General features: G+C 51.6%; 1 protein-coding gene across 2 annotated transcripts in view; it reads right to left on the reverse strand.

The window, feature by feature from the left end:
* The window catches only part of PAPPA2 (pappalysin 2), an 89,494-nt gene that overhangs the window by 72,673 nt on the left and 1,157 nt on the right, over positions 1-15,664 (reverse strand). For both annotated transcript variants that reach the window (XM_057379659.1, XM_057379658.1), the window contains exon 2: positions 9,463-10,525. In XM_057379659.1, coding sequence (XP_057235642.1) covers positions 9,463-10,525 — 1,063 coding nt within the window. The remainder of the gene's footprint in view (positions 1-9,462; positions 10,526-15,664) is intronic.

A 15,664-nucleotide genomic window follows, 5' to 3' on the forward strand; every position in this document is an offset into this window, starting at 1 on the left:
ATCAGTGGAATAAGCAAAGGAGACAAACACTGCAGGTCCCCACCTGCTTCCACCCCAGTAATGTGTCTCCCACTTCCATGATGCTCAAATACCATGGATTGGTTTAGGCTGGAAGGGACTTGAAGGACCATCTAATTCCACCCCCTTGCCATGGACAGGAAGGCTTTCCCTTAGACCATCCCCYGCACAACCAGGCCTTAAACACTTCCAGTGATGGGGCTGCCACAACCTCTCCGAGATATCATCCTTGAAAACACAGAAAAAGCTGGAGTTGCTGGGAGTTAGTAAAAAAAAAAGAAAAGAAGGAATTAAAGACCCTATTTGGAACCATTTAGAGGAAAGGCCCAGGAGAAAGGCAGTGAAACAGCAGCTCAGGGAAGGAAGGGAGCCCAGCCTTGCCCTCCAAAGGTCAGTATAGGCAGCATCCCAGCTCCAGCACTCACCAACAAACCGGGAGAAACTTGCTATCCATGGCACAGGGCATGCACTCACCTTCTTTAGGCAATGCCAGTGCWGGCTGGAGTTACACAGTGTGTGGGAGAGAAGGCAAGTGAGAAGCACCAGGGGAATTGGAGAAATATGTTTGCAGCTCCATACGGTTTTGGGAGGCAGAACTCAACAGTGGCAAGTTATTCTAGAGTAGGTTCCAAGCTAAACAAAGTCAGGGATTTTTCCCTTTCTGCTTGGATTGTTTGTTTCAAAGCAAAATTTAAAAAACTGTCTCATGCCAAGACCAAGTTTTACATCTCTTTTTGCCTAAGGTTGCACGGATCAGCCCTGTCCCACCTAACCTACAAGAACAGATCTGCAAATCAGTTTTCTCTTGCTTTTTGTCTGCAACAAGAAGACAAAGGAATGTTCCAGGGAGCCTTATGGTTTTTGAACACAACTCAGGATTGCCAGGAACCCAAATTTCACTAYGATTTTCACAATCTGCTGTGATAAGGGAGAGGGGAGAGCACCAATGGGTGCAGTTCCCCTGGTGTTCCCAAGCACTGCAAGGGCTTTACATGGCTGAGCAGTGTCTCAGTGCCAGGAGGCACATTAAAGCCCTCCAGACACAGGGGAACTGGGCAACTTTTYCCTTGCATTTAGCCAGGACAAAGCAGCTTCATCTCCTTTCATTAAATGCCTCTCTTCCCTGCCCAGGGACCAGGAGGCAGGAGGCCAGCATTAATGGCAGCACCTCATTGYTGCTCGACTGGGGGGGAAGATGTCCAAGACTTCTGTGCCTCAGTTTCCCTGACTGATGATCACCTTTGCCCACAGCACAGGCAGATGTTTGCAAACATCTTGAAAGATGCAATCTCTGCTGTGCAGGGTTTTTTAAAAGGCTCAGAGAAGTTAGACACCCCCATTCCACTGCTGTTCAAAGGAAGTGTTCAGCTCTTTCTAGTGTCTCCTCCTCTTCCACAGGACAGATCTCAGGGAGCATGGTGAGCATGGGTGAGAATGGTGAAGGTGACCCTGTAGTACATGTGGCAGTGACAATGTGCCACACACTGCCTAAAGCCAATGAACTGGGACTAGTGCACATCACCTTCAGCACCAGGCTAAGGAGAGGGAGTGTGTGGAGATCTGTGCTAAAATCTGTCAGGGTTGGAGAGAAACATGGACTAATGTGTATCAGGAGGCAGTTTGGTCCCCTGGCAAAGAGGGGCTGGACTAAAACTGGTTCCTGCATGAATGCAGAAGGCAGAGTCCCAAGTTTGAGGTCGTTTCCAAAGACAGCCCGAGTGACAGGACAGTCTCTCTTCTTCATGCAGCCTCCCTGACAAATAGAACAGCAGAAAAGGCACCACAGACGCTGCAAGGCTGGGGAAGGATTTYTGCTGGTGCCAGATGAGCCTGCAGCTGGCTGCAATGGGCATCCCCCTCTGTCASCTCTGGCAGCAGAAGGCAAGAAAAGGGTGGCAGAAGACCAGGGTGCCACCCTTCCAGTCCCTGACCTGTCATTTCTGTCCAGATTCCTGAGCCCTGGCAGGAAGGACCCTTTAACAGCCATGACAGCAGTGGATCAAATGGTTGAGCAAGGATGATGCTCCCAGGGCATTGAGCTAACTGCTTAAGGGGAACCGCACAACTCTGTGGTCAAGAAACCCCTCCTCATGCACTCTTCACCATGATGACAATGTCTAGTCTTCCCAAAAGATCCACAACTTTGCTACATTCACCCTAAACTTCTCATTGAAGGGCAAAAACTTGCAGTCTTCATAGTCTGGAAAGGGACTGAGTCAGAGAAAAAGAAAAAAAGGAAATCTATTCAAGCCAAACATCTCCAACTTGTTTGTTGTTTTTTTGGGGTTTTTTTCTGGTTTTTTTTTTTTTTTAGGATAAAACCAAGTCCCAAGCCTCCAACTTATTTTTAGATCCAGGCAACTGGGTGTCCCAGCCAGGGCACAGAGTGCATAAGCCAATATTCTAAAAATGCCTTCCTCACAGATATAAAAAGGACACAAGGTRATTTACTGGGGAAATTCTGTAGTGTTAAAATCATACATTAACAAGGAAAAAAAAAAATCCAAGGCTGCCTCTGGTCCCCAGCACAGCCCTTGGGAGGCAACAGTCACGAACATTCAGCATCCTCATGCTTCTGAAAGCCTGCAAAGCAAGTCCTCTGCCTCACACCATCTCAGTGGGTTTGGGTGATGCTGGACTCATTCCTTCTCACCCCATCTCCCTCTGGAAAGGGGCAATTTGATTTCCTAAATAACAGTTGTGGCTGGGCCAAGGAAAATGAAAAGCAGTGTGTGGACTCTCATGGCCTGAGCTCAGGCTGCCAACCCAACAGGGATTAAATCACCCTGGACACCCCAACAGCCCCAATTGACAGGGTGTTCCTTTGGATGGCAGCCAAGCTCCTGCCTCCTCAGTTCCTGGGGTCTCACAGGCCTGGCCAGGGTCTCAGCTGGTGTCCTCCACCCACAGCAAGGGTACAGTAGGGTGAGGAGGAGTGCTGGGGARGCAAACAAAGAGTGACCCCTCCCAGCCAGTGGACACACGCTGTTCCTTCACAATTGCCATCCCAACACAATCGGGCCCCCTCAAGTGAGCCCCCGAGTCAGTGGTGTTTGCTAGAACAATAGCTCACATCTGGGACAGCTGTTTCCCCGAAAGCAGCCSGGCTGCCGATAGGCAGTGGTCCTGTGCCCTGGCTCACACGCGGATCATGTTCTCCCTCTCCCGCAGAGATGTGGTCACCCCTGGGGAGACCTGGCAGGTTCCTCCAGGAACACGCTGCCAGGCAGCCCCACGCTCACAGGAAGGCTTATGGCAGTGGGAGAGACTCATCCTCCTGCAGAGGCCTGCTGGAAATTAACCCCTCCACTTTCTAATTTGGCAAGAAAAGGAGTGCATTGCTGGGATTTTATTTCCTAACTGAGCACCTGAAAAAAGCAGGGAAGATCTGTGCACATCAGCAAGATGGGACTGGGAACCATCCCTTGGAGCTGGACACCTCTACATTCTTGTGCTCGTCTTGCAGCCGCACTCCTCTGCTCCATGGGGTAACACAGCAGAGCTCTGGTCCCACAGTGGGGGTGTCACATGGAGCCTGCTGCCTTTGGAAAGTGCCACCAAGAGCCTGCACAGTGCCTTGGACAGCAGCACCTTTGTGCTTAGCCACTTCTCTGCAAAGAATTCACTTGCACAGTCCCACTGCCCCCCAGCTGTTGGATGGGCAGAGCCTGGTGTTTCACATGTGGATGTTTCACATGTTGGATGGGCAGASCCTGGTGTTTCACATGTGCCTTAGAGGGAATCTCCATGCTGGAGACCCCACCACCATCTCCTGTGCTGCAGCAATGCAGGGTCTCACCATCCCGAGTCCTCCCTCTGGGGAGCAAAATCTCACTGCTGGGCTCCTGTCACTAAGAGATGGTAACAAYACTCTCCAATGAGAGAATATCAATTTCCATATTAACTAACATTTTGGGAAGGTCAAAAGTCAGTCTGGGGTCTTCACCCCCAAGCTTGTGCTGTGGGTGGGCTGAGGCTCATTCACATGGATGTAGCCTCCAAATCCTATCCCAATGACTTGGGACACATCCTGACCACCTGATAAAATGGACTCTACCAAAGACATTCTCTCCTGGTTTTGCTAAGTTTTAAAACTATTAATCCATTGGAAAGCTCAGAGAGAAGGGACTTTCCTACAAGGAAAGGAAAAGTTTTCCAACGAGTTCAAMTCCAACCACTTTCATGGAACTTTAAAGTGTTCAGCAACAAACCATCAGGCTCMAGCAAAAAGTCCTGCAGTCTGCTACTGCACCCTCACAGTCCAAGCAGATATACCAGAGAGTAGAAACAGCAAGTTCAGAAGCTGGTAAACCCATCACTGCCACCTTTGGTGTCCCCAAAACACTGCCTACTCACCACTTAGAAGCTCCCAGCCCAGCACCTGGGCTTGGCTCTTCAGATACACCAGGATAATATTTGGCACATGCCGGTAGGACTCCAAAAGGTGTCAGAGGGAGGTCAAAAGCAGCCAGAGCTCAGGTCCTGAGCAGAGAACCTCCTAAGCACGCTTTCCTCATGGAACCAACACAGTCTCTGCCACTCTGCAGTTCACAGGCAGTGAAAAACACTGCAAACACCCTCTCCACACACGCTTCAAGCAACCAACACCTATCAACAAGCAGCAGACACCTACCATCTCCAATAGAATCTGTGCTCTGCAACAGAGCCAGTGGCCTCAAGTTGTACCCAAGGCTTTTACTTTTTCAATAACCTTGCACATACGTACCCTCTTTTACAGTAAGAAAGACCTGCTAAGGTTTCCTGGAGCAAGAGAAGAAGAAGGGGGAGGGAGCAGCTAATTTGAATGCTGTTTTACTGTCTGGTTGGGATTAAGGTCTGGGCAGGTCAGCTGTGGCCCTAAGATGCCTCATTCCCTTACCTGCTCTCAAATTCACACCCTCTATGCCCTCTGGTCCAACCACATTCAGTTGAACATCTCCTAACTACAGACTGCTCAAGTGCTCGGGAAAAGCTGGGAGTGATTCCTTCCTCCTCAGAGGTTGTCCACCAGGGACATTTAGTGAGGTTAATCTGGATCAGCTTTTGAAAACAAGGCTTAAGATGCAGGAGGTTCCCAAGCACCCTTAACCCAATTAAGTATCATTCCAAAAGGAGGGAGGCCAGCTAAGCCTGTGTTAAAGCCCATAAAAACTCCAGTTAATCAGGTACACTTTAACATCACAGCCTTGGCCATCCCAGCAGAGGCCACCAAGACTGGAGACACCTTGTCATTTTTCAGTTCCTTTTGTCAATGGTTATTTCTGCCATTACTTTGGGCAGCAAGATGAAAGGCCCAGCAGTTCCACCCTTACCCACTTTGCTCTCCAGCCTCCCCCCTGGTTTTTCTTTTCACATTAACTGTGTCACACACCAGATTCTCATTGACTAAGTGCCCGAGGGGGACCCTTGCTGAGTGTTAATTGCTGCTAATGAGCTGTTGCTGCTTTCCTTCCAAGAGCACCAATTACAGCAGCACTCAGGCTCTGCCAGAAGATGGGACCATGCAAAAAATCAAGGCAAATTTTACTCCAGACTCTGATATCATACCACCAGCAACTCCTGGAAAATGCTTAAAATCAGTATAAGGCTGGGTGAAGGATGACACTCAGCAGCTCTCCTGATGTTGCCTGTCCCCTTTTTCCTCATAAGGTGGGCCTGCAGTGAATGACAAGTCCGTGACTTGCTTTCCTGTTGGGGTGCCTTGCAGGGATGTCTACACACAGCTCTTCACCTGAGTCCTTGCTCAAGTCTCCCTCCAGCTACAAATGCACGGTCCCACTGCTGGGTTTCACCCATTGATGGTGGCCCAGCTGGCTCACAGCACAGCAGGACTTGTCTTGTGCCATGTGCTACCAGAGGACATGCAGGGAGGACTYRGCAAGATGTGTCAGTGGCCACTGCSATCATTTCAGCATCAACCCTTAGCCCAGCTCCTGCCTCAGCCACAGCTGGCTCCATCCCCACCAGAGTTTTCACAGAATCCTGGCGTGGTTTGGGTTGGAAAGGACTCTAAARATCAACTCCAACGCCCTGCCAGGTGCAGGTCACCTACCACTGGACCAGGKTGCTCCAAGCCCCATCCAACCTGGCCCTGAACAGGGATGGKGCAGCCACAGCTTCTCTGGGCACCCTGTGCCAGGGCCTCACCACCCWCACAGGGAAGAATTTCTTCYTGACATCTAWTCCAAACTTGACCTCYTTCAGCTTAAACCCATTCCTCCTTGTCCTGTCCCTACATGCCCTTGTAATAAAAATAATAATAATAATCTTAATTTCCAAACCTCATTTCCCTCCCCTGGGTAAGCTGGCACCAGGTGTAGCCCTGGAAGAATGAGATGTTCACCAGCTAAGAGGCAYTGAAACCATTGCTGTTCCTCAGCTCTCCCCTCTCATTTACCTCTCTCTAAGCTGCAGTCCAAGAGGGWTTTTTAAATTGGGCATGTGTTAAGAGGGCAAAAGCTTTTGCTGGAGTGCTTACAGTTGTGAAGGACAAGACACAGTATTGARACCCTTCACCAAAATATATTCAATCTGTCTACAGTGCTGGTAAGAAATTGCCCAGTATTTCACTCTGGCTTTCTCATTTCAATTATTTTTGGCTGTACTAAGAAACATTCACATCCAAACCACTCTTTGTGAAAGCCTTGAAATGAAATGAAGCGGAGATGATTTAATCCATGAAAAAAAGATCCTTAGATTTCTGATCTCAAACGAGATGCAGGGATCACTTCCTGCAGTGGGGGTTCCCTTTCCACCAATTCTCCCAAAGTCAGAGCTCCCTCCTGGGCTCTGTGAGAAAGCAGAGATATCTGGGTGAGCAGCAGCCAGTTTGCTCTGCTCCAGTTACAGACCCAAAGCTGTTGTTCACATCAAAGCACCTGGCTCCTATTGTGCCACCTTTCCGCAGTTTGTTAAATTTTATTTTGCMTTATTTCTCCTATTTTGGCTTCCACGCTAAAAATCCTTCTGCAAGTTTGCCAGCTGCCCTTCTCCTCATAAATGTTCATTGAAGTATAATACCTTACAGCAAACACAGTGGCACTCATTCAGCGGGAGCTCTGCCTGAACAAAACCCCTCAGGCTGAGATCCCCTGCTTCTGTGTCTTGGGGTTCACSCACCAATTTTGGGGGAACACCACCACCCAGGCCATGCTCTTTGGTGAGCACAAGCTCACCTTGTTTTTTCCAAAACCCACACTACTAGCTTCCTAGTGATTTTCCCACAAACATATATTCTTCCCCAGAAACCATCCTCAGTAGGGATGAGCACAGGGAGGGTGGGTGTCCACCAGCATCACCAYATTGGACAGGGCTTTGAGCAATCYKGTCTAGTGGAAGGTGTYCCTGGCCAYGGCAGGAGGGGTGGAACWGGATGCCCTTAAAGATCCTTCCCATCCAAACCATYCAATGACTCTGTGATCTCTGTAGAAGTCAGCCAAAAGCAGCTCAGAAGACCTCAGTGGCATCAGGAATCAACTCATGCCCCTCCTTTCCCAAATGCCAGGCACACTAGATTTAATTTTTCAGAGTTCAGCCTACAAACAAACACTCTTGTCCTCTGTGCAGACCAATGAGGTCTGTGGAAAGAAAATTGCAAAAGATTTGTTATTTCCCTAGTGTTCCCATTTTCCCATTCCTTTCCCACAGAAGCAAGGGTTGCTTTTTTATTTTTTTGTTTTGTTTTGTTTTGTTTTGTTTTCTTTCTCAACTTTCAGGGGGAAATCCTGACAAATGGAAGCCCTGATTCATACCAACAAAAATTTGGCCTTTTTCAATTTAAGGTGGAGCCCTTCATGTCTGAGGATGAAAACATTTCTGCAACTGCACACAGAGGAAAGGACAGAGCCATTGCCTGCCAAAACCAAGRCCTAAGTGGTGTTGCATGCTGATGGCCACCACGAGTGGCGAGTTGCTGTGCAGCTTTTTGTCTGCTCCATGATCAGAAAAGCACTGCCATGCTGGCTCACAGAATGGGAAAAAAAGGTACAGGTGGGCACAGGGTGCCAATGGTGGCTGTCACCAGATTTCCAGAGGTGGGAAAACATCTGGGGAGGATTGCTTGGGCGGGGACACAGTGTGATGCCTCTTTGTGTGGCTGGGATGTTTTGTAAGAAAGGCTCCCCATCTTCCTCCTATGTTTTCTCAAGCAACTGAAGAATGGGTGAGAAAGACTCAGGAAGGGAGGATGAGGAGGAGGGAAAGGGCTGCTCCTCTCCACCACCACTGCCCAGAGACACCTGCTTCCCTCCTCCCTCTGTGTTCTTCCTGGAAAGAAGCAGAGAGAAAAAGCAGGCTTGGGAAAAAGGGATTTGTGGCTACAGCCTATCGGYTCCCACAGCCCAAGAAAGCAGAGAGAAGATAAAGGACAAATGTGTCCCTAAAACCCTCCCTTGCARCTTTTCTCTACAGATGCTGCCATCTACACTGCACTGCTCCTGCTCYACTGGGCACCTCTGTCTGTCGCTGGCAGCCAGCAGCAGCGAATGAGAAGTTTTCTCTGACACTGAGACAGAAACGGCTTTAAATAAAACAAAACAGGAAAAGCCGTGATTTTTTTTTCCCTTCCCCATCTCCATCCAGAAAGTACATTTGGCAGAGCCCTGAGTATTGGAAACCATCAGCAGGGCTGTCGGCACTGCAGAGGCTCCAGCGAGGAGGGCAGGTGTGTACCAGCCACCAACTGTACCGAGGACACTGTTCAACAGTCCCATCACGTGAATGCCTCTTCCTCATCACCCCACCCCTTCCTGCTGACTCCAAAGACCCCTGGGGAGAGCAAGGATCCCCTAACACAGTGTTTTGATCCTCCATGGGTTTTAGTCCATCTGGATTATACATGGTATTTTGCACAGTAAAGGTACACATCCTCCTCCAATCAAGGGAATCGCCCTGGACAAGATTCAGGAAGGCTTATGCACACCCATCCACCCCTTTCCAAATCCTGCACCTCACATCTAGCACCACTGGGTTGCCTCCTTGTCCCCACTCAAGGAAAGGCATTTTGAACCCAAATTAAGAAATCAAACCTTAGCCACATCCAGGAAGGRTGGGGAAGGGCAGCAATTCCCCCACTACATGCCATGCTGGGGATGAGGGTGAGCAGTATCCTTTTCAYGGGCTGCTCTGCTCATCCCAGGGATGCCCACGGTCCTGCTGGCATGTAACCAGGGGCTGGCAGCTGTGTGCATGGGGAAATRCCCTAGGGGAAGGGGAGTGTGTGTGTAACTCCCATCATTTTAAGGGGAAGAAACACTTAATGACAGGGCTTCACAGAGGGTTTACTTCCTTTGATGGCAAAYACTCTCATCCCATGGGAAAATGCCCCTCTTCCTTCCCATGCTGGAAGGGCACTGGTTGGAAGCAATACCCAGGTGCAGAGCAGGTGTTGGGGACAGGGTGCATCCCATCCCTTGACATTCCATCCCCCATAAGCCCCACACCTACCGCTGGGGTGAGTCAGGGTCAAAGCAGGTCCTGGCCACRTCGGTGGCGCGTGGGTCACAGCAGTCACCGTCATCGAAGTCATCCAGCATGTTGTTGCACTCCATGTGACAGACGCCGTCGCGGCGCTTCCAGGAGAAGCAGCGGCCRGGCCTTCGGCAGTCGCCACCATCGTAGCCCGTGAGGGGATGCTCGCACTCGGGGTCACAGCGCTCRTTGCCCACCTTGCTGGGCTCGCAGCCCAGGAGGACGGTGCGGCGGCGCAGGGAGGAGTTGTGTACCTCCAGCAAGCTGAGCTGCCAGGAGATGTTGTAGGGCCGGAAAGCTTTGCTCAGGGCCTCGTGTTGCCTCCAAATCTGCTCCCAGCTGACCGTCGGCCGCCCACCATCGTCCTCTGCCAGGTTCACCACCCGGTAGCGCACCACCTTCCAGCTCCGCAGTGGCCAGTGCTGGTTGTAGTGGGAGATGAGCTCCACGTTATCGCAGGCAGTCTGCCCGCAGGCAGGGGGGCCCAGCGGCCGCAGGATGGGGGATGGTGGCGACAGCAGCACCCGCTGCTGGGGGAAGGCACCCTCCCGAAAAGGCAYCCAGCGTTCCTCCGGGGCGGCAAAGCCGGCAGCCAGAGCCAGCCCTGCMGTCTCCTCAGCCACCTCCTGTAGAAAGGAACGCTGGAGGTGGGGCTGGGACAGGGCACTATGCCACAGGGCCAGCCCAGCCAGATGTCCCCGGAAGGTGTGGCTGGTCCCCCAGGCGTCCCCCCCCAGCAGCAGCGTGCGGCAGGAGGACATGAAGGCGCTGTGCAGGGGTCCCTCCTGCCCGGCAGCACGGCCGACCCTCACCCCGTCCACATAGAGGGCCATCCACCGCCCGTCGTAGCTGGCGGCCAAGTGTGTCCACGCTTCAGGGCGGTAGCGGTGGTGGGACGTCACCTCCGTGGCAGCCACTGCCCGGTCTGTGCGCAGGGAGAAGAAGAAGCGGGCRTCCTTCTTGCCGCTGAGCTGCAAGGCGCGGATGCCCAGTGCCCAGCCCTTGTCGCTGGCTGAGTGCGAGCAGTTATCAAAGACACCTGCAGCGGGTCAGGGACAGGGATGGAGAGAGAGAGACGAGAGCTGGTAAGGACCAGACAGCATCACCACTCCTCCCTGGAGCACAAGCCAGGCCCTTGGTGGTGTGTAAATGAAGATGGGCAGTGGGTGCTGCACCAGGGGTGACACCCAGCCCCCATTCAAAATCATCTGGATGAGTTGATGGAGTAGCCAGGAGGAATGGCAGAGCCAGAGAGGCASGATGGAGAGGGAAGGAAGAGCATGYATGAGAGGAGAGGCTGAAGACTGAGGTGTTCCTGAGTTACTGAGTTTCTGAGTTACTCCCTGTAGGAGTGCTCTGGCAGGATGGGATTAGAGGCTAAGCTTTTTATCTGTGGGCCAAAGCTTTTAAGAATTAGAGCACCACAACCCAAAGCGAGCCTCCTCCAGGGATTGCTTCCCCAACATCTTCCAGGAAGATTTACAGCTCTCATTTATGCTCCAGTTTCCCTCCCTGTCATGCATCCAGTCCTGGAGCAAGAGGGTTGGATAGGGATATGTTGCCTCCAGCCTCCAGCCTGGCAAGTTCACTCCTCAGCCCCTAAGATTTCTTCTGACCCCCTAAAGTCACCTGAACATAAATCCATCCCCAGSAATAGTGTCCAAGCATGCTGCAAACTTGCTTTAGTCTGGGCAAGATGTGGAGTTGTGCTGACTTTCCCCCAGACTGCTGAGTGCCCACAGTGAAGAACCAGAGATTTGAAGGCACTGAATGCACTTGGGAATCAGCAGACACAGGGCACTTAAACACTGGCAAGGATAGGGGGAACCTGCTGCTTGAAATAAATGTCTCTGGGCTCCTAAACCACCACAGCCAGGGCGTTCATGCAGGTCATTGGCTGAGGTGAACGAGCTTGGAGTCACTCTTTGAGCCCCACCAGTGGCATCATCTGGGAGCCCCCTGCTCTCCCATTCATCACCCCACCAGTGTACCAATGCTGACAAAACCTGTTGCTATGCCCAGAGATTCGTTATGTGTTCCTGCAGCGGTATTTCTTATTCTCCATCCTGTTTTTTCTGGCTTCATGGATTCTCTGGTCCCTCACTGTGCCATTCCCATCGCATACGCTGCCCGCCCATCTTCATGGCATCAGGACATTGTCCAAAACAAAGCACTCCTGCCTGTGCCACTGTCTCACCTGTCCCTGGGGATATCTCACCTGCCACTAGAATTGCAAAGAGCCAGTAGAGAGGAGCAGAGGTGTAGAAGAGAAAGAGCTCTAGGAGGAGTAGGATCTCCTGGCAGTTATTCAGGGGATGTGTCTGAAGCCAGGTTACCATGACCCCACATCTTCCCCTTACAAACATGGCTGGCAAAGGTCATGTCAAGCCTTGYTACACCCCAGGAAGCAGCACCCCTCCCTCCATCCATCACTTTCACTGAGGGCGAGATGGGTGGTGGCCTCTAAACCATACCACAGTCATAACCACTCTGGGCATGGATCCCTGTCACTGCTCACTACAAAGGCAGCCACGCACAAAGCCTCTGTGGGCGGATGGGCTTTGGCCAACTCTTGTTTCCTGGTGGTTTGTGAGAGGGAAGCAGAGAGAYCAGGGGAATCTCAGTCAGGGAGAAGCCAAAAATCAGGAGGCGAGAAAAGGAGCCTTGCAGAAGTGAGAAAGCAGACTCGGAGAGTACTTCTGGGCTGGGTGCTGGCTGAAAGGTGCTGAGACCTGCACACTCGAAAACCATCTTGGGATTCTCACTGAGGTTGAGGAAACAGTACTTGGTATATTCTCTCTTAGGAACACTCATGCAGTTCACCTTGAAATGATTCAGAGTGCCCCAAATTTGATTAAACCCTAAGATAAAAATGGGAGAAATGGAATCAGGGGTGGAAAAGCCCCTGGAGTGAGTGTCAATTATCATCCTCCCAAACCCATGCTGGAGCCAAGCCRTGCCTAGCAGTGCTTGATGAGTTCAACACTGGCCAAAGAAATTTAAGTAAACCTTGAACCAGGTTTAAGGATTTCATCAGCATTCTCAAAGGGACTTCATCAAAGGGATGTAAGTAAGGCCAAGGTCAGCTCTACAACAGGGGAGAAAAATCAGTAAAGCAGCAGGTGATGTTTCCTAGCCATGGCCAGGGATGATATCTCCGCAGCAGCAGCAAAGATGCTGCAGGCAGAGCAGCACATCCCACAGCCAGGAGCCACTGTGGAAAGGTGTAACAAAAAGGTCTAGTGTCAGGTCCTGACATCTCTCMAGGGCCATCATGAGAAATCATTAGGGGAGCAATTTCACCCCAAGGTGATCCCAAGGCGCTTGGCATTTTGTCCTGAGGCAACCCACCAGCAGGAAAATAGCTGTTTGTAAAGGAACTKCAAGGTACCTCCTCAGCAGCTCAAAGTACAACCCTGCCTCTGRTCTCTCAAGTGGGAAAGGGGAGCCCTAGACTGGTTTATGCTGTTCACCTCTGCCTAAGGGTAATGCCTTTGGGGTTTGAAACAAGAGTTCTTGGTAACAGTGCAAAAAMATTTGAAGAGGAAGGTATCTACCAGGCAACGTCACGGAGAAAAAGTCCTCAAAGAGATCGGGTGTGCCACTTTGTAAGGACCACACTGCAAGCAGCCTCTCCCACTGGGGCCACGAGATTTGCAACACAAGGAATAGCTTTCAGTCATGCTTTGAAACTCAGATACTGGAGGAAATCAGCTGTTAAAGATCCAGAGAGCCTGACACAGGCCAGGAGCCTCTAGTCATGGTCACCCCTCAGGATATGCAGTGGGARCCAGATCAGGAACCCAAGGAGGACATCTGGATTTGGACACAGCAGATGTTTGGGACTGCCTCCGGTTAAGGATCTTACCCAACAAAACCACCTACAAGCTGWGTAAAAACAAACCTCAGCCTGGCAYAAAGGAAAATCCCTTGGGGTTCACCAGAAGCAGAGGAGGCATAGATGGAGGGGAGGCAAAAAAGGTGGAAAAGGAAAGAGCATCACAGGAAGGGACTCTCATCTCCYGCCCAAAATGAGTAGGACAAGGAAGAAGAATCAGTTTCTTTCCCTAACAGTGGCCGTGGCAGGGTACTGGTGCTATACCCCAGCAGAAATCCTGCCATAAAGGGATGACTAAGAAGGATGAACAGCTCCATCCAGGCTGGCCCTGGGGCAAAATGTGACATCTAGGGTTAAAAAACACCCTCTTCTGAGCTTCAACCCAAGCAGCAGCCACACTAGCTGACAGGACAGCTTTCTTTCCACAGTCAGAGCTGCTCAGCCAGGCCTTACTTCGAGGCACTGATGCTGGGAGATGCTCAGATCTGCCCTGGTTTTCTCCTGCCTTCCCTCACAGACGGACACTTGGAGCATCTCCAGCTCCTCCACACCTTTGGACCACCACATGCTCAGTCCCCTCTCTTTTGACAGAGCAGGAGCTGCAGATCAGAAGCAGACTCTGCACCTGCCAAAGGGCTGACAGCTGCTTCTGTCATCTGCTCACACAAAATACCAGCAGCACTGGGCTGTCCCCCTTCRGCAAAGCATCCCCGGGCCCCTCGGTCCCAGCTGTAGGGAGACAGTGGGAAGTGAACAGTGACTCAGACAGCTGGAGGTGCCTGGGGCTGACTCAAACCCTGGAGCATGGAAGCTGGGGGATATTRCCCGAGTGAATGCCAGCACTCACGGGTGGTGCTTTCAGCACTAACAACTGTCCCACCCTCCAGCAGGAAGTTAAAAAAGAAAGAATTTAAAAAAAAAAAGAAAACAAACAAAACCAACAAAACAACCTCCGCTGGCTACCCGAGAAACTCAAAACCCAGCACCTGTAGGTCAGACCTGCAGATGCAAAAAGCTGTGCTGGTGATGTGATGACTGGGAATTGTGCTCCATGCATCCTGAAGTGCTGCCTGCCAGCAGGGAGGCATCAAGGACGCCAATGGGCAGGCGAACAGCAAGGTGGGTGCTAGGGAGTTTGGTAGTTTCCTTGGACACAGCTGCTTTTCCCCTCTGCCACTGGACTCCAGCCCATCCCTCCTACCTCTTTCACAGCACAGGTGTGGTTATTGCCCCGGGAGATAACCACGAACCACGGAGATAACCACGAACCACGAACCAGGGAGATAAATCCACGAAAGTGGCCAGGCAAAGCAGAAGGAAATTCAGTGGAATGATCACAAGCTGAGGGAGAGTTAGGACAGAGAGATTCCCCAATCAGCTTGGCTGGGGCAGCACAGAAACACAGTAGCCCCCACTGTAGGGACCCCAGACATCCTGGCACTGCCATCAATTCCCAGCCTTTCCTGGCATCCCTGCACTGCCCTGCCAAGCTTGTACGAAGAACGAACACCCATCCTGGCACAGCTGAATGAAGCACCCCTGCAGAAGGTTACATCTGCCCCACTCTGTGATTGTGTGCCAATTTTCTCTGTCTCCTCAGCTTCTCCAKCATAGGATCATTAAGGCTGGAAGAAAACCTCTAAGGTCAAGTACAACAGTTAAGCCAGGACTGCCAAGTCCACAAATAAACCATGTCCATAAGCACCACACCTATACATTTTATGAACACTTCCAGGAATGGTAATTCCACCACTTCCCTGGGCATCCTGTTCCAGTGCATGTCAACTCTTTCAGAGAAGAAATGTTTCCYAATATCCAGCATAGACATCTACTGACACAATCTGAGGAAACTTCCTCTTGTCCCATCACTTGTTACTTGGAAGAAATAGACAGACAACTATTACACCCTCCTTTCAGGYAGTTGCGCAGAGCAGTAAAGTCCCCCCTGAGTGTCCTTTTCTCCAGGCTGAGTCCATCAGCTGCCTCAGCCACTCCTCATAGGACTGTCTCATCCCTTGTGTGTTTCTGAGCAAGCGCCTGAGGAGGCCATTCTCGGTAGAACGAGCCCCTGGCCCAGCCCCTGCCCCGCAGCCGCTCCGCAGAGCCCTCGGGGCCGCAGCCCGGGGATCGGAGCGGGGCCGTGAGCGCGGCGCGGCTGCCACCGTGCGGCCACCGCCCCGGGGACCCGCCGGGAGCCCCGCAAACCTCCGCSTGCCCGGAGCCCCGCCGAGGGAGGAATTGGGGAGGGGGGGAGGAATGAGGATCGGGGAGCTCGTGTCACCCAAAGGGACCTTCCAGCTCCCGGCGAGGGGAGAGGCAAAAATGAGATGGAGTTGGAGC

This window comes from Malurus melanocephalus, unplaced genomic scaffold, assembly GCF_030028575.1.
Source record: "Malurus melanocephalus ecotype Western Australia unplaced genomic scaffold, MMel_1.1 scaffold_416, whole genome shotgun sequence".
NCBI lineage: Eukaryota > Metazoa > Chordata > Aves > Passeriformes > Maluridae > Malurus > Malurus melanocephalus.